The following is a 20,859-nucleotide window of genomic DNA, read 5'->3' on the forward strand; positions in this document are numbered from 1 at the left end:
AGCCTGTGCTAAAACATTTGCCTTTTGTGGGACTTTGGAGAAATTTTAAAATAAATTCAGCCATATTTAGACAAGTGCTTGGATGTCCCTGTGCACATTACATGGCATTTGAAGTCAAGTTTGGAGTTTATTTCAATAACTTTCTCTTTTCTGAATTTCATATCTTCCTTCCCTGTTAGTATATTTTCTATTCAACTTAGATAGGGTGGTATTGATAAAATTTGTTCACATCGAAAATGGTAGCAGGTGTTCGGGCTCAGAGTCTCTCTGGCTGTATTCACTAAGTTAATGCCCTGGACCTGCCTGCTGCCATTCTTCCCCAGTGAATAACCAGCTGCTTTTTGGAGGCTTTCTTCCAACAGGTGGCATGACAGCAGGTGAGGGAGTTGCTACCACCTCAGCTTGGATATGCTCAGCCAGTGAACTGAAAGCCATGCTCTCCAAGCCCAAGACCCATCCCATATGATTTGCTAGCTGCCCTGTTGTCCACTTAGCACCTGATCGTGTACCCTGTTATCAACACACTGCTGGGGGTTGTCTGAAATAAAAAGAAAAGTTTAGCATTTTATTTTGTTTCTCCCCCAAAATGTTCTTAAATTCAGAAAGTTGTATGTTCATATAATTTCATGCAATGTAACTTCATCTCTCTTGTGTATGATTGTGTGTACTTTTGGAAAGTCCCAGACTACGTCAATTATGAAAGGGTCAGGTGACAGGTATTTTTTTTTGTTTTTGCTGAATTAACAGAGCAGCCACAAATGTGATCAACTAGGTGGTATAAACCGTGGTTGGTAGGTTAAGTCCTCCTGATCATGTGTTAAACAATGGTTAAATCCCTGGATGGGTGATTTTTTTTTGGCTACATCTGCAACTTTTATTTTAGGTTGTTTTGGAAAGATAGCATTTAGAGCCATATTATTTGTAGCATAAACAAACTCAGCTTCTTTAGTCTCTGTTTATAGCTCAGGTGTGGAGATGCCGGTGATGGACTGGGGTGGACAAATGTAAGGAATCTTACAACACCAGGTTATAGTCCAACAGTTTTATTTGAAAATCACAAGCCTCCGAAAGCTTGTGATTTTCAAATAAAACTGTTGGGTTATAACCTGGTGTTGTAAGATTCCTTACATATAGCTCAGGTAGTCGATGAGTTGTTTTTTCCTGTACCTTTTCCAGCATCTTGATGTACTTCCCACGATATGGTGACCAGAACTGCACATACAACTCCAGATGGCGACATACCAATGTACTGTGTAGGCTCAGTATAACTTACTATAATTTTTTTTCCTATTCCTTTCGCTGTGCAACCCATGATCCTATTTGCCTTATTTACTGCTGCTTCACACTGTGCTCATGGTATCAACGATTTTCCCTCCAATTTATTCTCCTTCTCTAGTCTTATCACTTTGCACTTGTTGATACTGAATTTCATTTGTCATTTCTCAGCCAAGCTTTCCAATCTATCTAGCTCCCTCTGCACCTGATCAGCCTGCTCTTGATTGTTTGCAACCCCGCGCCCCCATCTTGATGTCATTAGCAAAAGTTGACAATTTGTCTCTACTCACACTTCCGAATCATTGATATACAAGGTGACTAGCAAAGGTCCCAGCACTGATCCCACCAGTTACTTCCGTCCACTCCTGACGCAGCTCAATACACGTCCACCCTCTGCTCCCTTTGATGCAGCCAATTTCTTGGGAATTACTTTGATGTAAGAATGCAAAGAATAGCAATCACAGGCTAGGGCAAGAGCCAGCTGCACTGCCTGCTTTTTGTTTTTTTTGTTTCTCATGATGCCAAGTAAGTAATTATGTAGCTGATTCTAGTTTGTTTGCTGTAATAGCTTCATGAGTGCAATAGGCAGGTCCCAAGACGCCATTACGGCAAACAAACTAGAATCAGCTGCACAATTACTTGGCATCATGAAACACACAAAAAAACCACAGGCACTCGTGAAACCTCTCGGCACATGCTGTTTAAGTTTAGAGTGCTGCTCAAGTGCTGCTATCCTAATTAAAACTGGAAATATAAATTTGTACCAAAAAAATATAAAACAGGACTCTTTGAGAATGCTTATGAGTAATCGATTTAATAAAAAAATATCAGCTTGATAAAAGTTATATTTAGATTTTGAAACCATTTTGTTTTCTTGAATATTGATGAGCAAAATATACAATACCCTGAATTCTAAAGTAGTAGCTGCAATCTCTGTCAGCAAGATCTATCAATAAGCATGTCAGAATTTAAGCTGGAATAGACCTGCGATTTTACACTGCGGATTTGATAAATGTTATATTAAAGGTGCTGGCTAAGAACTGCCAAAGTAAGGCAATTTGCCGTATTTATAGAGAGATTTGGACACTAATGGATTAATGATGCTACATCATCTGGAGCTTTAAATGATGTTTAGTCTTTTATAAAAAGGTGAAAACTAAATTGCAGCAATCAACATGGTAGCTCAGTGATCTTTACAAAAAACTGTTCTAGACAACAGGGCATGCTGAAAACTGCACAATCCAGGGCCACCACCTCTAATTATTTTAACTGGGTCACTTTTATACTCCATATAGCACAATGCCAGACTTTTTTGTTCACTTTGTTTCAGAAAACCAAATGAATAGCTATATTGTATCAGCTTCTTTCTTAGATTAAATGCTTTAGGATTTGCAGTTATACACCTCCCTTTGTAAAAGGATATGAGCTTGGTGTATATGGTGGTTTATATTTGGTGGTTTATACCTCCATTTTGATACTGGCAGAAATTCTTTTTCCTAAGACCATCTACTCCCAATATTTGTCATATATTAGCATTTATTCTAAACTCTTTAAGTTGTTTTGATAGAGAATTTAAATTCAACTCACATGATCACCTTGCACGTCACTCTATTCCCATCACTAAATTTGCACTGATAAGTCTGCTAAAATTGGCAAACACTTGATTAAAATGATTGAAACTTTGTTTCTTACCAATTTTCTTCCCTCTGTTTCTCTCCTGATGTCTTTGACTGCTTGTTTGGGTAAAGTTCCACTGACACTAATCATCCTCTAGCACCTCATCAAAGTGGTCATTATTCATTTGTGTACCTTGAAGTGTTGGCAGGCTATTCCACCACACAGTGCATCATAGCAGGGCCCGATCCTGTGTTCACTAGATGTTCACACTTCCATTGGGGTTGTTGGATGGCAATCAGGATTGATGAATACTTGGATGACTTTTTCCCTCCCTAAATAAGGTGTGTAAAGCCCTGTTGCACTGTCTGTGTCACCATCCTTGGGTGAGATCAGCTAATTCAGCACAATCTGGGGTGGAATTTGGGACCCTTCTACACTGTACATCCCAGCTGCTCACTGACTAAGCTCATTAAGTCATTGGAGGAGCCCTCATAATTGAAATTCTTAAAAGAAAATGCACACATTTTACTAATCATCTGTACTATGTAAATAGAGTATGCCTTGAAAGCAGTGGCTTCGGAAAACAAACCCACTTATGTCCAGAAGCCACAGTTCCTAACCTGTATCTATATTTTATATTTCGCTGAAGAGTTGCACCTGAGATATTAACCTGTCTTTCTCCCACAGATCCTACTCACACAGTTGTGCATTTTCTGTTAGTTCAGATTTTCAACATTTGAATTTTTTTTGCCATTTGCTAATGATAATCGCCCTCTCTTCCTCTTCTATCCTTCGATATTTAAAAAAAATCCTTTATATAAATATATATAAATTTAAGATGCTTGTGGTTAAGGATGTCACTTTGAAAGTATTTTAAAAATTGAAATCATATTCCAGCCACGACAAAATTATCTGAATTCATAGTCCATTTACAAGCATAAGAGCATTGCTCTTGCTGTGACTTACAATGTCTTTGTTGTGTTACCATATTGAAACTGAGACGGCATGAATTACTTCACAAATCTCCACTTATTCTGGAGTCCTTTCGATTTTCTTACAAGTAATTTAAAGCAATTTTGCAAAAAAATGACTCACCCCGTAGTAAGTAACAAAGCCTTACATTGCTGTTCAACTCAGCAGTGACTTATCCATATACATACACCAGACTTCTGTTTTATTTTTATGACATTGCCCCATTTCTATTCCCCGCTCCCCCTCACCCCGCTTCTTGTTTGAAGGATTCCCCCTTTGCCTAACAGGTGGTGAAATGGGAGGCACTCAACCCCGCAAATAACTCCATGGGTACCATTAATACCATCCTTTGGTTGGTACAGATGGCCCCCTGCTCCCGAGTCCCGATGATCCGACTGAGACTGGTATACTTGCTTGTCAAAGGAAGCCTCAGTGCAATGATTAGTTGAGACTGGATCTCCTAGTTAGGAATCTGAGTAATACAGGTATTGAATGTCTGTCACTGATACCACTTTTTATTAATATTCTGAGGGAAAGGAAAGTTATGGATAAGTTGTCAGTTTATGGAATCTGTGACCTCTGCAAAATGATATTTTTATGTATGATAGAATTACTTTAAACTATGTTTAGGCCAATAAACAGTGTTTAATTATTACATTTTTCATGAGTTTAGATCAAAGAGGAAGTCAAAGCTGGAGGATTTTTGATAGGTTTGGAATCAACTTGGTTTAGCTGAGTAATCGCCTGAATTATATGATTAATTTTGTGGACAATACAAATGATTGTAGCAGTCATTTTTTTCCAAATCTCTCTTCCTAGGTGCTGCTACAGGCACTTGCAGTTAATTTGGATTGCACACCTGGATTCCAGAAGAAGAACTATCAAGTCCTACAGTCCTCAGATTATAAAAAGGACCAGTTCATTCTGAAAGGTAAGGGCTTTTTAGCTCATCAGATGGCATAACACCAGGATGCAGCCAGAGACATGGTGTAATCTATTCCTTCTGATCTATGAGAAATGTTCTCCCATCCTCTAGTGTCATCTTGGTACTCTTCAAAATGCTTAAATTCCATGCAACAAGTCATATAGCTATTTCTAGCGGGGTTTGATTTTTCCAGCATTCGATGAACTCATGGTATGCACAGTTCCAACCAAAGGGCCAAACGAATCCAATCTCTCGTTTTGATTGCGGAAACAGTCTGGTTTGTACCCAGTTCTGACTACATCTGATTTCTGACTTGGTAATTCTATCTTGCTGCTTAATTCAAAATATCTTGTATTGGCTTAGAATGGCCAAAGGCATCCAATCCTCTTCTCTTCTTCTGCCTGTTTCAGCCTTCAGAGACACTGCTGTATATATTGGTGTCGAAATCACCACCCATTTATGTAGTTTTATTTTGGTCTACAGAGAGATGCTGCACTTGTTTCTCCCATGGAATGCTTTACTTGATACCCTGTGCTCTAGCCCATGTTCTGGTAGAGTAATCGGCAACAACCGTGAATCACAGTGTCAGAACCAGCTGATATCTCAAGGATACCTTCATTTTCTATTGTGATTTCTTCCTTTTGAACACTTTATTTTGTACTAATCTTACTCTCTTCATTGTTGGTAAATGACCAGCCATTTGTTTTAGAGCTATATGTAGATGTACTGAATTATCTTCTTAAATCATGCACAATATCATTCATGACCAATCTGGAGCGTTACCTACAAGTGTGAGACCCAAATCTCGTGTCAGAAAATCAACATTCCAAATTTTTTAAAAAAGAATGGCTGTGTGTTCTGTAGCATAGCAACCAGCAGAGGTTGGCTGAGCGTTGGTGAATTTAAAATAAATAGCAATTTTAAATCTAATATGTTGGGTCGGGAATGGACATGAAGGCTTCATTTTAAACTGGATGCGCTGTAAGTGATTTAAAAAGAACCAGCCATGTCCTTAAATCCCTCACTCCTGCCCCCTCCTCCCTCACCTCCAACAACAATGGCAAGGAGCTCATTTACTTTTGTTGTCACGTAGATTTGAGACCATCCATTCAGCTGCCTCTGCTGCTTTTCCTAATTCCTGTGTCTTTCCCTAGTTTCTCTCCTATTTCCCCATATACCGTCTCCAAGCTCATCTCGTCCATGAGACCCATTAAATTACTGACCACCCAACTTCCTTTCCTGGCTCCCATGCTAGCTGACATCATAAATGGTTCCCTCTCCTCAGGCTCTGTCACCCTCCCTATCAAAATCGCTGTAATCACCCCCGCGCCCCTAAAAAACTGACCCTCAACCCCTCTATCCTTGCAAATTACTGCTCCATTTCCAACCTTCCTTTCATCTCCAATCCTTGAACATGTTGCCTCCCAAATCCATGCCTATCCTTCTGGCAACACCCCACAATTCCATGTTTGAATCTCTCCAATCAGCTTCTTCCATAGCATTGAAACGGCCCCAATGAAAGTGACAAATGACATCCTCTGTGACTGTAAGCATTATTTGTTCTCGTCCTCTCCAGCCTTCCACTCCTGATCCTCCTGGTTCCACTGCAATTTTTTTTAAAAAACGTACTTTTTGGTGGCGGTCACTGCTTAGGTTGTACTGACCGTTGAAGAATTAGTTCCGGAGCCCACTCCGCTCATCGCTCACCAATTTAGTGCAGGCGTTAGGCCCATCATTTACATGTGTAAGGGGCCTGATACCTGTTTCAGGCTGATGCCATCAGTGCCAATATGGCGGCGCCTGTACCCTGGGCGCTGATCGGACATGGGTCGTTGCTTCCTGAAATTGGCCCTAGTTATCCCTGTTTTATGCCTATAAGATGGGCACAACGAGTTCCAATTTCTACCCCAATATGTTCTGTGTTGCTTATCTAGCAGTGAAGGAGCCACAGAAAAAAGGTATGTTATGTTAGAGACTGGATGTACCACAGAGCTTTACAATGAGAGAATACTGTACCAGGTGACATGTATTAATTTACCGGTCATAAACATGTTTTAACCATTTAACAGATAAAAGAGAGCATCATTTAAAAATAAGTAATTACCTAGAACAATTGTACACCTCTAAGCTTCTCTGATACTGAAAGATATTCAAGCAGAAACATATATATACCAGTAGAGAAATATGGAAACACCAACAAAGGGAATAAGAAAGCCAATAAATGTATGCTTGCCTATGCTGAAATTGGTGGTGGAATGTAATCTGTTTTTAATTTGTCCTCGGGATGTGGATGATGCTACCAAATTCCTGGCTCATCCCGGGTAAAAAATCAAACTTTCTTAATTTCCCTTTCTGTGAAAGGGGGGGAGGGTCAACACATTCCAATCTTGTGCATTGCTTCATGTCTGTTTACAGAATAACTTTTGCATGGATCACCAAGCAGGTGCACTACGCTCCCTCTTAGAGTGGTGTAGATGATTCAAACAGTTGGAGGAGGCCTCTTATCGTACTGCAGAAACTGTACAAATAACATAAAATAAAAGACAAAATAAAACAAGGCACCCTTGAAATAACAATTACTCAGGATAAAAAATTGCTTGTAAAGAACCTGTACTTATTTTCTGTGCACTCACTTATGCTTAATATAGATTTTAAAGTAATGTTTTTAAATTAGTAAATACAATTTCCTCCCTTGTAACACAAGGTACAAAAGCCTTAATCTGTAAACCTGAAGTTTCCAAGCAAAACATCTTCTTCATTGAGAAAAACCAGTGCGCCCTGCAGTAAATTTAATCTGTGGCTGAGGCTATACAAAAAATACACCGTTATTTCACATTCATAAAACAAGTAGAGCAGTGATTCAGAAAATAAACTACAAAAATACAATCCGCAAAAGCTAATACTATATTCTTAGTTCTTTAAGCTAAGTAAAACTTATGAATAAACTTCATCCAAGTTGAGCACATCTTTGTCTCAATAGTTGAATGAGAATTATTGTTTAGGGTTTTCTGTTATTCATGCATTAATTAAAAAGCCAAGCTCACTGAACCATTTATGTGAGACAATAGGGGATTTAGAATAATTTTCAATGCCTAAATAGTGTACCATGACGGAAGGTTTAGAAGAATGAATCATCTTTTATGATTGAAAATCACATCTCACGCTCTCATGATGTGATTTCAATTACAGGAAGAGCAGATATAATCTGCCATGCCAACAATTATTCAGGAGAAAAGAATATATACAAAGATCACATCTGCAATCTTCAGTGTCTTCCCAATTTTCTTTCCTTTTCCCTCTACCCTGAAGGCACAGGCTCTTGATGCAGTATGATTCCAAAATGTGGGCAGCCTTCCGGTACTTGATTCAAGTAGTCATTTTTCATGCGTGAGCCAAGACAGTGAGTGCCAACAAGCTATTCAAGAGTTGGGAGCATCACAGCTGAGCACAAAACTATGCTCCCCTGATATTCATCCACACACATACACATGGACTTCCCACCAGGAGTTTCTGGATAGTGATTTAGGAGGTGAGAATTCTGGCTGCTTATCCCAGGGCACAGAAGCACCTGAATTTTAGCACCCCCACTACTACTAATTTGAGTTTAGCTAACTTAACATCAAATGCAAGACTTCCTAGTCTATATGCCTTAGTATTACATTGAGTGGTGCGTGTGCCCATTAAAGTTTAACATATGGCGTGTTTCTCTTCAAGAAAACTTTCCCTGATGATGTTCAGCAACATTCAATCAAATAATACAGTCGATAGGATAACCTCCAGCTCTGCTATTGATAGTTAAATAAGAATGCAACCTATCCCCAAGAAATTAGAGGAATCAAGAAAATCAAGATCAAACATGTGTGAAATTTTAGGAGCTTCTAAATAATGTATGAATAGATCAAATCTCTACTGGCATGTATGCATTTTTTTTCAATCCTATCTTTCTTATTCATTCCTTTGTCTCATTCTTATATGAATCTCTTGAACTTAATCATACCTTCCATTCCCTAACCATTTTCATTTCCTCAGCTCTCGAGCAGCCTTTTAAAACCCAAGCTTGGCGTCACCTAATCACTACCTTCTTTCCTAGTCTTCTCAACCTTGGGGGTGTGGACATTGCTTGATGGGCTTTGACCCTTCACCTAGGTTTCTCAGTAATATTGTTAAAAATTTGAATGTAGGACAAACTGATATCCAAAGGAAAAGTCAGAATGTGACAAACTTTTTTAAAAAATCATATAGGCTTTGATTAGAAAAATTCTACCAAGAAGCCTTTGTTTCTACATTTTTTGCATAATTTCTAATCTAAAAACCCTGACTAATAAATTCAATCTGAAGAGCTCACTGGAATTTTAATACCCAATAAAGTTGAATAAGAATAGGAACACTGCACACCCATTTCCCATAAACAGTGGTATTTATTATCACTATGACACCTAGCTGACATTGGTTATAACATTTATAAATAGGGGTCCAACCAGATAAATACAATTATATGCAATATATTCTTCTAATATATTCCAAGAACTCTAATCCTTTTTTACAATTCTTAGTTTAATTTGTTATTAGCATAAATTTAAGCATAAAACACTATCGAAAGCTTCTTCAATGTCTATTGTAACTATACATGCCAAAGCCTCTTGGCTTAAGTGCATTGCATCAGATTTACAATCATTTTAATAATACCACTAACCCTTGACTGTTCTAAGTTTTAACTGACTCAAATAATTCCAATCTAATCAGACGTGATCAATTGAGTCAATCTGGACTCTATCCTATGACTAAAATGGAAAGACATGGGGGTAGATTTTGACTTTTGGGTGACCGATTGGCAGAGCACGCTGGTTGGCCGCCCATTCCGGCAGCGACATGACCTCCGTGAGTTTGAAGCTCCGGCCTCGTTTACATTTGCCAGGTGAGCTGCAGGGCATCAAATGGGCATCCTGAAGCAACTCGCTAGATTGAAGCCTGAAAATAGAGCCAAAGCTGCTGCCAGCAAGGTAGGTTGCGGGGAGTAGAGTCATGATCGCGGAGGCGGCAGCGGCCCAGATTATTTTTATAGGCCCGAGAAGAGCACTCCTGCTCCTCCAGGGCCCATGAAAATCATTCAACATTTACCATTGAAAGGCCCTCTTCGGTTCCGTTGCCTATGGAACTGGTCGGAGCCTGCACTAAAATGGCAATCGGGGTCTCATTGACGTCATAGGACCCTGATTTTCGTAATAAAGAGGACCATCGCCCGAAATAGGCGGGCACTTTGGACACCTGGCGGTAGGCTCCTTTTAAAATGGACCTGGTCGCTTCGCCGGTGTAAACGAGGCTGTCGACCCCGTTTTGAGGCCGTTGCCGCCCCTTTAAAGACGGACGAGGAGAATCAAAATTGACCCAAAAGATCCATCACCATGGTGATGAGGGGGTCACATTCAAAGATAGCTAAGACAGGTGTTTGCATCAAAAAAAAATCCACTCTACTTTCACAAAGATTTTTTCCTTTTTTATTTTAAATTATTTTGTCAATTGAGGTGTCGGCTTGGCTCAGTGGTAACACGCTTACCTGAGTCAAAAGGTTATGGGTTCAAGCCGCAATCCCTGGGACTTGAGCACATAGTTTAAATTGATATAGGAAGTTATAATGGGAGGAAAAGTTGACAGGACGTGCATGCAGACATAAGGTTTTAATATATTATAGATATCTATATAGTAAAAGTCGTGCATATAGCATGCAGCACCCTGGCAGTGTAATATTTATTCCTGTAACATTTTCCCTATCACACTTGTTATAAAGCAGTACATCCTCCGAGTCACCATGAGCAATCCCATAATATTGACAATAACCAGACCTTTGCAACTCCATCAAAACTCTCTTCACCAGAAATGACCTGTCTACAGTTAGTTATTCTCCGTCACTCTCTTGAACAATGAGTCATATGATATTCTTCATTTGATGTCCCACTGAGCTGACATTATATTCCCCTGATTCTTTTGATGTACTTGATAGTTTGAGGCTGATATTAAGGCATAAAAAGTACAGAGGGAATTTTTTTCTTTGCCTCTGACACGCTATTTTTGACCTGGGTGCAATTTATGGTGACAGTGGGTGTAAAATGAGGGAATGTGTTCCACGTTTTTCACTTTCAACATAGAATAGTTATTTTTCTTTGGCGAACTTAGGTGGAATAAATAGATAAGGTCAGTGAAATTCATGGAAATAAAGGAAGGCTGTGGCCTAGAAATTAGATTGCACCTGAATTGGGGCGTGATCCCAGCGCAGGGCTTGCTGCACGTGCCGAGCGAGGCCATCCAGGACCACTGCATATTGGTCTGTCAGCCTCATTAGGATAGTATTGGTGATCTGCGGGCGTCAGTCTAGGCCCCAGAGGCGGCTCGCCAATCACAGAGTGGGGGATGACATCGGCGGCTGGGACGCTGGCGGAGGGCGTCGGGTGAGTCTGGGCGGAGGGGGGTAGATGAAATCGGGAGGGGGGCAAGCAGTGGCTGGCAGAGTGCCTGCTTCTCCCTATATTTTTTTTTAAAACTTACCTTTTTAGTGGTAGTCTCCAGCGCTCCCTTTAAAAACCACCGGTTAGGCCGCATGTAGACCTGGGAATCCTGAACGGAGCAGGCCCTACACCTGCTGTGTTCAGGGTAAACCAATTTCCAGTTTGGGTCCTAAAACAGGCGTTAGGCCCCTCGCTAACATATTGAAACATCAGTTTTAGGTGGCCGTGAGGGCTGCCTCTACAGCGCCTAAACCAGTATGACGTCAGATGTGTTTCCGACGCTGTTGGGGCATGGGAGTTGGCCGCCTAAATTACACTCTTTGCAACCGTTTTCCATCTGGAAAATGGGTGCAATAATGTCCAATTTCACCCCCTGTATTCCCTTGTAAATAGGTATAACAAATGTTATCTAGGAAGTACCCCCTCAGGAATGTAGCAAAGAATGAAAAATATATTTCCCAAACAATCGGTGATATTCAATGCTAAGTTTATCACCCACAGATTTACACTTCCCAACTGAACATCCAATTTCTAAGCACCTGTAACAGACCTATCCAATGTTGATTTTATCTGATTTGCTAATTTTGGGAACTTCAATGAAATCTGAAAGAAAAACTCTCTGTGAACAATATCTCTGGGACATGCAGAAGAAACATTTCAGTTGTGACATGTTTACTGCTCACTGATCAACCAGTGCAGCAAGCTCCCTAGATGATGGATAACTTTTATTCACACTAGGGCTGAAAATCTTCCCGACCTACATTAGACTCATATTTGGCTACACTGAATGTCATTTCCACTACTCACACCGCAGGCAAGATGTACCCAGCTGTTCCTGGGGAGATATGTTTCTGTTAAAACCAACTGTTAAGGTAACTTCCAAATGAACTCTGTTGCATGCATATTTGGCATTAGGAGGAGCTGGTTGCAACTACAATTAGGTGCAAGGCATTAAAGAAATTGAATTTTGAAATCTCTGACTACATTTCTATTCTTGAATAATTCACAGTACATCATGTAATCCGGCGAAGTATATTGCTTTTGATTAAAGCCTTATAGCGATCAGAGTGGTGGTGATTATGATTACCATTTGAATTCTTGTAAAACCTACCCACGGTAATAGCAGTAATTAAGTCCTTTTTTTTAAATGGGAAACAAGGTGACCTTATACTGCAGCTATTGGTCTCTGACAGTTATCTTTTGAGTGGGACAAAGGAGCTTTGTGCACACATTTGGTTGTAAGCAGATCTCTGCTCCCCAGTGAGAACAAGCAGCAGCATCCACTTTCCCCTAATAATAACAAAATCAAAAAGTAAGTTTATAAAATGCCAAGTGGTCAGTGCTGCACCTAAATATTTTTAAAAGTGATTTCCCACCAGACTCATTATACTGTATGCAATGCAAGCAAAATCCAATGTGGGAAAACCTTGTGGAGGGGATGTCACATTCAGCTTGGCTTATGACCTGGCTCTTGAGATATGTGGCTACTTTTGTGTCAATGGCACTCAAATTCTTCTTCTACTTTGTGACGTTGATTAAATGATATTATGTTCATTCAGCTTTATTTTTATGTATTTTAGACTGAACAACAAATTTAAACTCAACTACAGGATTACTTTTAATTATGTACTGATAGGGAGACATCTGGTAAATTCAGGTTCCTTGTCAATAACTGAATCTCTCCCAATGAACATTAAATCTACAGTAAAACAGTGCACTACAGTAAAAACTGATCAATTTATAACAAGTACGTTTGAGCTGATAACTAAATGTCACTAAATCCAACAATCAAATCTAAGACATGCTAAAGTTTTCATTGTATTGTCAGTGTAATCATTTATTGTTTTCAATTAATTGGCCAACTCTGACATTATAGATATTACAGGGCTATTGCTGACAGCCATTATGAATTGTATAGAATTGGGGAATAATTGGCAGTAGTGCAAATGTTTTTTTCAGAAATCTGATGAAAAGCAAGTAAAAAGAAAGTGTTTGCATGTTTTTTCTTCAAAATAAACAACACCATGGAGGCTGTGAACCATTTTATAATTATATAATGGTTACAGCACGGAAGGAGACCATTTGTCCTGTCAAGTCCTTGCCGGCTCTTTGCAACAGCAATCCAGCTAGTCCCACTCCCCCGCCCTTTCCCTATAGCCTTGGAAATTTTTTCCCTTCAAGTACTAATCCAATTCCCTTTTGAAAGCCACTACTGAATCTGCCTCCACCACCCCCTCAGGCAGTGCATTCCAGTTCTTACCCACTCGCTGTGTAAAAAAGGGTTTTTCCTCATGTCGCCTTTGGTTCTTTTGCCAATCACCTTAAATCTATGTACTTTGGTTCTTGACCCTTCCGCCAATGGGAACAGTTTCTCTCTATCTACTCTGTTTAGACCCTTCATGATTTTGAATACCTCAATCAAATCTCCTCTCAATCTTCTCTGCTGTAAGGAGAACAACCCCAGCTTCTCCAGTCTATCCACGTAACTGAAGTCCTTCACCTCTGGAATCATTCTAGTAAATCTCTTCTGCACAATAATAATCTATTCAAAGTTGTAATGGAAGACTGGTTGGAATGAATAACATTCTGGCAGGAAAATAATCATCGTATTCCATAACAAAATTACTATTTCCAGAAATGTATTTTTTTACCAAGCATTAAGGTGGCATTAACCAATTAGTCAACAGCTGGACTCCAGGTTGTTTGATTCTGTTTTTCACTGCATGTTTGCCAGCTTGCTAACTCGGTTGTGATATCAATATTTCTAATTAATGTCTAGTTGAAAGCATTAACATTCAAACAACTGTTTGCTGGATAATTTGGCTAAACCCTATGGCTTTTTTTTGTTCCATTTGGATTGCTTTAATACTCTTGGCAAAGGCTAATATCCAGCCAGCCCTGTCGTTGAAAGCTGACATTGGCACAGCAATCACTAAAGTGAAACTTCACACTGATGATCAAGCAACACCCAAGAACGTGTGAGAAATTGAAGTGAAGCAACAATATTTTTTCACTTCGAGACTGTAAGGAGATAGAATAACTATCCATTACTGGGAAGGAGTGTCTTTGGGCATGATTTCTAATATTCAAAAATAGTTCAAACATTCACACCCGGTGTGTCATAATTAATGTTGGTACATCCACACAGGTTTTGTATAAATAAAAGTTAACCTAAAATTTTATTTGCACGGAGAGTGAGAAGGAGAAAGGTAACACATAGGAAACCATTGGTTCACAAAACTCAAATAATGGAAGCCACATTATTCTTGAATGCAGTGAATATGTTGGCTGTAGCACAGGTGTCTTATCTTCTATGTTACCACTATTGTCCATTTTGTTTAAATATATATATTTATAATGAAATGTGTGTAATATATCATACTGTAATTTATATAAAACAGATGCTTAGTAAAAAAAATGTTGTTTAAATTGCAGTTTTCAATTAATCTGCTTGATTTTGGCCAGACTCAGCAGTGTGAATTTAATGAGAAGCTGGAGATTAAAAAAAAATTATTCTGAGGACTTGAGTGACACTGGCAAGGCTACATTTATTGCCCATTGTTGTGAAAAGGTGGTGTGGTCCACCTTCTTACTTTGTGCCAATTATTTTTTACAAGAGAGTGGCTTGCTTCAGACAGCATTAAGAATCAATCACATAGGGCCCAATAGTAGCAGGGCGGCGGGTTTGCAGCGGGGGGTCGACTGGGTGCGCGGGTAACGCGCCCAGTGAAATTGGGGTGCTCCGCACGCGATTGCAACTTGATTGGAGCCACTTACCTTTGCTTCCGGGTTTCACGCTGGAAAGCTGCGCAGCGGGCGGACTGCACATGCGGAGCATAGGCTGTCAGCTGGAGAAGCCCTATTTAAAGGGGCAGTCCTCCACTGACTGACGTTGCAGGAAATAGGAAAAATTACAGCATGAAGCAGCCCAGGGAGAAGGCTGCTCCCAGGTTTAATGATGTCTTACTCCAGGTATTATTGGATGGGGTGAGGAGGAGGGGGAGGACAGAGATCTTCCCCCCCGGCGGGCAGGAGGAAGCGGCCTGCCTCTGCCACCAAGAAGGCCTGACTCGAGGTGGCAGAGGAGGTCACCTGCACCACCGACATATCGCGCACCTGCATACAGTGCAGGAGGCGCTTCAATGGCCTAAGTAGGTCAGCCGAAGTGAGTACGTTTACTCATTCCCCTACTCTCCGTCTGCCGCATCACTGCCCCCACCCCACATCTCCTTCTGCACTGCCAACACTACACTATCACATCACTCCTCACACCCACTCAAAGCTCATCCTCATCTTACCTGCACTTACTCACCTCGCCAGTACTCATCCTGCCACTACCACTCAACCTAATCCTCATACAATCTCATGGCTCTATCTCATACTCACCCTCTCGTGCATCTCTTTCACAGTCAGCCTCACACAACCTGCCACTACCTGTGCTGCAGCCACAGGGCATGCATCACATATGTGCAGTGGGAAGCATAAGGCAAATGTGTCGTGAGCATGAAGGGGATGCACAAGGGTGTTTGAGGGTTTGTCATGGTTTTTACTTATATTTAATTTCTGATCAACTCACATTACATATTATATTGGCACCACTACTGCCACGTCTTTGCCAATCTTGTCAGGTTTGTGCAATAATGCCCTTTCCTGAGGATCACAATGAAGACCCACACCTGATGCCACCCATTGTGTCACTGCAGAGTGGGTGTAGGTGTATTTGCAGGGCTCTTTTGTGCAGACGACTGAGAGACGTCGGCGATGTTCCCAGTGGCACCCTGGAAGGATGCAGAGGAGAAGTTGTTGAGGGCAGTGGTGACTTTGACAGCGACAGGTAAGAAGATGGTGCTCGGGCCAGCCAGGAGCAGCTCGGCATGAAGGAGGCTGCAGATGTCCACGACTACATGTCGAGTGACTCTGAGCCTCCATGTGCACTGCTGCTCAGAGAGGTCCAGGAAGCTGAGCCTCGGTCTGTGGACCCTGTGGCGAGGGTAGTGCCTTCTGCGACGCATCTCTCTCTGCGGTTGCCCTCCCTCCTGCTGTGCAGGTGGATGTGTCACAGCACTGTGTTGTGGAGCTCTACGTGTCAGAGGTGGACGGCGTGGCCGGTGAGGCTGGTGATGCTGTTCGTCCTCCGAGGAGGTCATGACTGCAGCTACGGCAGCCCCCATCTGGAAGATGTACATTTGAGGGGATCCGCAAGGTAGGTACATGTGTCTGGACACCGGGGTAAGTGTGCAAGTTGGTGAATTTTATTGTTAGGAGGAGGGTGGTGGAGGCCAAACTTTGTCCAAAGTGACAGAGTGGCCTCCTGCAATGAGTGAGGGTGTTCCCCCCCCAACGTGTCAAATGGACCTTTGCAGCTGTCACAGGCTGATGGCTGCAACACGTCCATTTCAAATGGGAGTGTTTCCCCTAGTACGGGAAACAGTCCCAGTTGTTTGCAAAATCCCACCCCTTCTAAAATGTCATGTTGATCAGGTCTTTAAACGACCTGAAATACCTTAATGATTACTTGAAATGGCATCACGCCGGCTTTAATTGGCGGCTGGAGTCCCACATGCGGGGGCTGCGTGTGCATGTCAGCGTATCACTGGGGAACCTGGAAGTGGGCGAGTTGGAGCTGGGCTCCAGACCCGCCCCGGGAATCCCCGATTTTCGCAGCCCCCCCACCACAAACGCACCCGCTTGGGGGTGTGAAAATCGAGCCCATAGTGTGGGACCGGGGTCACATGTTGGCCAGATCAGTTTGGGGAGAGGCAGGTTCCTTTCCCTGAAGAACATCAGTGAACTAACGGGTTATCATAATAATCTGGCAGCTTTCAGTAGCCATTTTTTCAGGTGCCAGCACAAAAATGACCAGATTTAGTGAATTCAATTTCACAATTTGCCTTGGCGGATTTGAACTCACAACCAAAGGGTTGCTAGGCTAGTGCCAGAACACTACACTACCATATCACTTGTACACAGAAACACACTTGGTGATGCCAAAGAAAAAGTCTACAATCAGTTTTACACAATATGGGACTGAGTGGTTTATAAAAAGATTAAACCATCTGAAATTACTTTTCTCCCAGTTCTGGTTTGGCTCATAGATGGTTTTCAGATAACAGACTGACAGAAGTCTGATGATCTCATGTAGTCCCGAGAGTCAATGGATCTTGATTCCAAAATCTATGGCTTAAAACATCAAGTTGAAGCCATCAGTCCCAAAGATCCAGACATCATGGGCATGATTTTTACCTGGAGCTGGGAAGAGAGCAGGTGGGTCGATTTTCGTATGGGGAACCCAGAAGTGAAGTTTGCGTGTCGGAATCTGCGATCGCAACTCAATTTAAGGCAATTATTTTTGCTCACGGGTTTCGCGCCAACAAGCTGCGCAGCAGGCATATTGCGCACCCGCATGGCAGGATCGGAAGTCCACTATTTAAAGGGCCAATGCAAAAGTGGATTTTGGACGAGAAAGGAGGAAATCAAGCTATGGATTCAAAGGGGGTAAGGCCGGCACCCAGGTTCATGGCTGCTTCACTTGGAAGTACTGCCGGGTGCAGTGAGAACCAGGAGGGAGATAATTTACCCAAGCGATGGGAGGAAGATACTTGGTTTTGCCACCAAAGCGGTATGGCTGGAGGTGGCAGAAGAGGTGAGCAGCAGGAACATGGTGCCCAGGTCTTGGCTGCAGTGCAGGAAGCAATTTAATGACCTTACCAGGTCAGGAAAAGTGAGTACAATTACTGATTCACCCACATCCTGTGGTATACAACGCCCCCCCCTCCAGTCTGTCTTGGCAAGCCTACTCCATCACATCACTCCTCATACCCACTTAAGTTTCAGCAGCAACCATCCTTCACTTTCTGTGCACTTCCTCACCTCCCCATTTATGCATTCACTGCTGCCACTTGCCCCAATCCTGATCCAATCTGTATCTCTGTCTGTTAGTCAACATCTGATGCATCTGTCTGATAGTCAGCATCACCCAATGCACTGCATACATCAGGTGAAAACGTCACATTCAGTCACTCACAGGTCTGTTTTTTTGCCCCTTGCAGGAGGAGAGAGCACAACCTAAGGGAGAGAGCGAGGACAGGAAGTGGCCCTCTGCAAATGTCCAGCTGACAGATGTAGAGGAGGAGGCCATGGGCATGAGTGGGACATTGGCATCCCTTTCCATCGGAAATGGAGAGACTGAGAACCCTCAGGTGCCTGGTGACAGAACTTAAATATCTTTGCAACATATGATAACTATATTTCATCAATGACTGAACTATAAGAAACCTGAGTGTGGTAATTGGCAAGACTGTTACTTTGCCATGACTAATTCATGTTGTCTTCCAGGGCCTTCACGCATAGAATAAGAATGTGTGGAGATGGATGACATTGATTCTTCAGAGGACCTCATTCCTTCTGAGAGTGCACCATCACAGGATATACAGCCATACACCAGCACAGATACTAGCACTTTGGTGGGTCATGTCAACCAGTTAGTTGGGTTGTCACCTGTTGATTCACAACTCATAAGTGAGCACGAGCAGACACTGGTGGCAGGGACAGCTGTGGAGAGACCAAGCTGGAGGGCGCACTTCTCTCAAAGCTCTGCTCAGCTGGACACTAATGCTGAACCCCAGGGGCCATCGTTGAGAATGAGAATGATTGAGGTACAGCTGTACCTTTGCGAGATACTGGAAAACGTGCCACGCACACACTCCACAATAGCAGAGAGGATGGAGGAGTCTAGCACCAATACTTGTTGTTTCGGGTAATTGTGAGAATGTCTGCCATGGAGAGTGGCTGCCTCCATGGAGCATCAAGCACGGCTCTCAAATGAGTCTGCTGCCTTAAACAAGATGATAGATACCTTATCCGTGGCTTTACAACGCGTCAGATGTGCACCAAGCTGCTGTCCAGCAGAGTGGTGGGAGTTATGTGGCGCTGGCCCGGGAGATGGATGATGGCAAATGGGGCCATGGAATTTGGAACTCCACTCAAAGCACTCCCACGTCTCACCCATTGCCTGAACTCCCCCCGCCCCCCCCCCCCACCCCACCCCAACCAGCACCGGAAATGCTGCCTCTCTCCCAATGGCTGAGTCTGCCCCTACACTGGTGCATGTGGAGCATTCTTTGGCGGGGCCCTCATGGGCTCCAAAACCCAGAGGTTGTAGGCCAAAAGCATCTAAGCAGTCAGAGCAGGGATCTGAGCAGCCTGCCACTACCTCTGCTGAGGCCACAGGAGATGTACCACGTAGATGTGATCGGAAGTATAAGTTCAAGCAATTGTAGTTCACCAAGAATATGCACAAGGGTGTTTGAAGAAGTATTGTGTTGTTAAGTTTCCTTTTTTATACATATTAGCATATTAAATATATTGATTAGCGACACAGCCACGTCTTGCCCATTATTGCGTCCCAAGTGTTAAGTTGCTCTTTCATTTGCTTCATGATGAATGCCAATACATGACGGTATCCATTGGGCGGATGTGAAATGGGTGTTTGAGTGGTTGAGGGACTGTTTTGTGCAAAAGTGGGGTTGGTGGTGGTGGTTGTGTCAGCCGGCCTGAGTATCTCACTGTCTCTCTTTTGCCACTGCTATAAAGACAACCTAAGCGAGATGAGGGCATCCCGGGCAGCAATGTGCGCGGATGGTCTGGTGGTGGGTGCCCCTTCATCAAATTCCTCCTCTTTCTCTTCAATTTTGTTGCCAACAGAGGATGATTGACTAATGCCTTCATCCTCCTCCTCTTGTAAACTTCTCTGCTGCGCTATGTTGTGCAAGTTGCAACACACCAAGATTATTCTGGAGACCCTCGCTGGCGAGTACTGAAGGGCGTCTCTTGACCGATCCAAACACCCGAAGCGCATCTTCACATGCCTACGGCTTGCTCAGTGACACACCTGGTGGACACGTGACTCTGGTTGTATCGCTCTTGTGCTCTGTTGGTGGGGTTCCTCTCAGGTGTCATGAGCCAAGTTTGCAGGGGGTATTCCTCCTTCCATAGAGCTAGCCCTTAAGTCTGTCTCCTGTGTGGAAGTGTTCTGGAATGTTGGACTGGTACAAAATGAACGCATTATGACAGCTGCCAGGGAATCTGGCACCCACCTGCATAAATTGCTTCTTGTGGTTGCACACCAACTGTGCATTGATGGAGTGATGGTTGGCACTTTCGGTTTATGAAGACTCCTGGCTCATGTGGAGGTCCTCAAATTGCCATGTGTGTGCAATTAATTGTGCCCTGCACCCGTGGGAAGCCAGCTAGAGTCGAACCCATTGCCCGCTCATTGGCTAATGGCAAACAAGCTATCCGTGCACTTATGTGCAGACAACTGACACACCCTGGAGATGTCACTGGTGGCACCCTGGAAGGATCCAGAGGCGAAGGAATTGAGAGCAGTGGTTATTTTATCCGCGAAGGGGAATACCCGGTCACCAGGTCCAGCAGGGAGCAACGCTTCCTGAAGGAGGCTGCAGATGTTTGTGATCACCTGCCGACTCAATCTGAGCCTGCGTAGGCACTGCTTCTCAAAGAGGTCCAGGAAGCTCAGTTTCTGCCTGTGTACCCTCTCGTGGGTAGTGC

General features: G+C 42.7%; 1 protein-coding gene across 1 annotated transcript in view; it reads left to right on the plus strand.

The window, feature by feature from the left end:
- The window catches only part of cdh13 (cadherin 13, H-cadherin (heart)), a 768,401-nt gene that overhangs the window by 117,022 nt on the left and 630,520 nt on the right, over positions 1-20,859 (plus strand). The window contains exon 2 of the mRNA XM_067998100.1: positions 4,684-4,795. Coding sequence (XP_067854201.1) covers positions 4,684-4,795 — 112 coding nt within the window. The remainder of the gene's footprint in view (positions 1-4,683; positions 4,796-20,859) is intronic.

This window comes from Heptranchias perlo, chromosome 16 (assembly GCF_035084215.1).
Source record: "Heptranchias perlo isolate sHepPer1 chromosome 16, sHepPer1.hap1, whole genome shotgun sequence".
NCBI lineage: Eukaryota > Metazoa > Chordata > Chondrichthyes > Hexanchiformes > Hexanchidae > Heptranchias > Heptranchias perlo.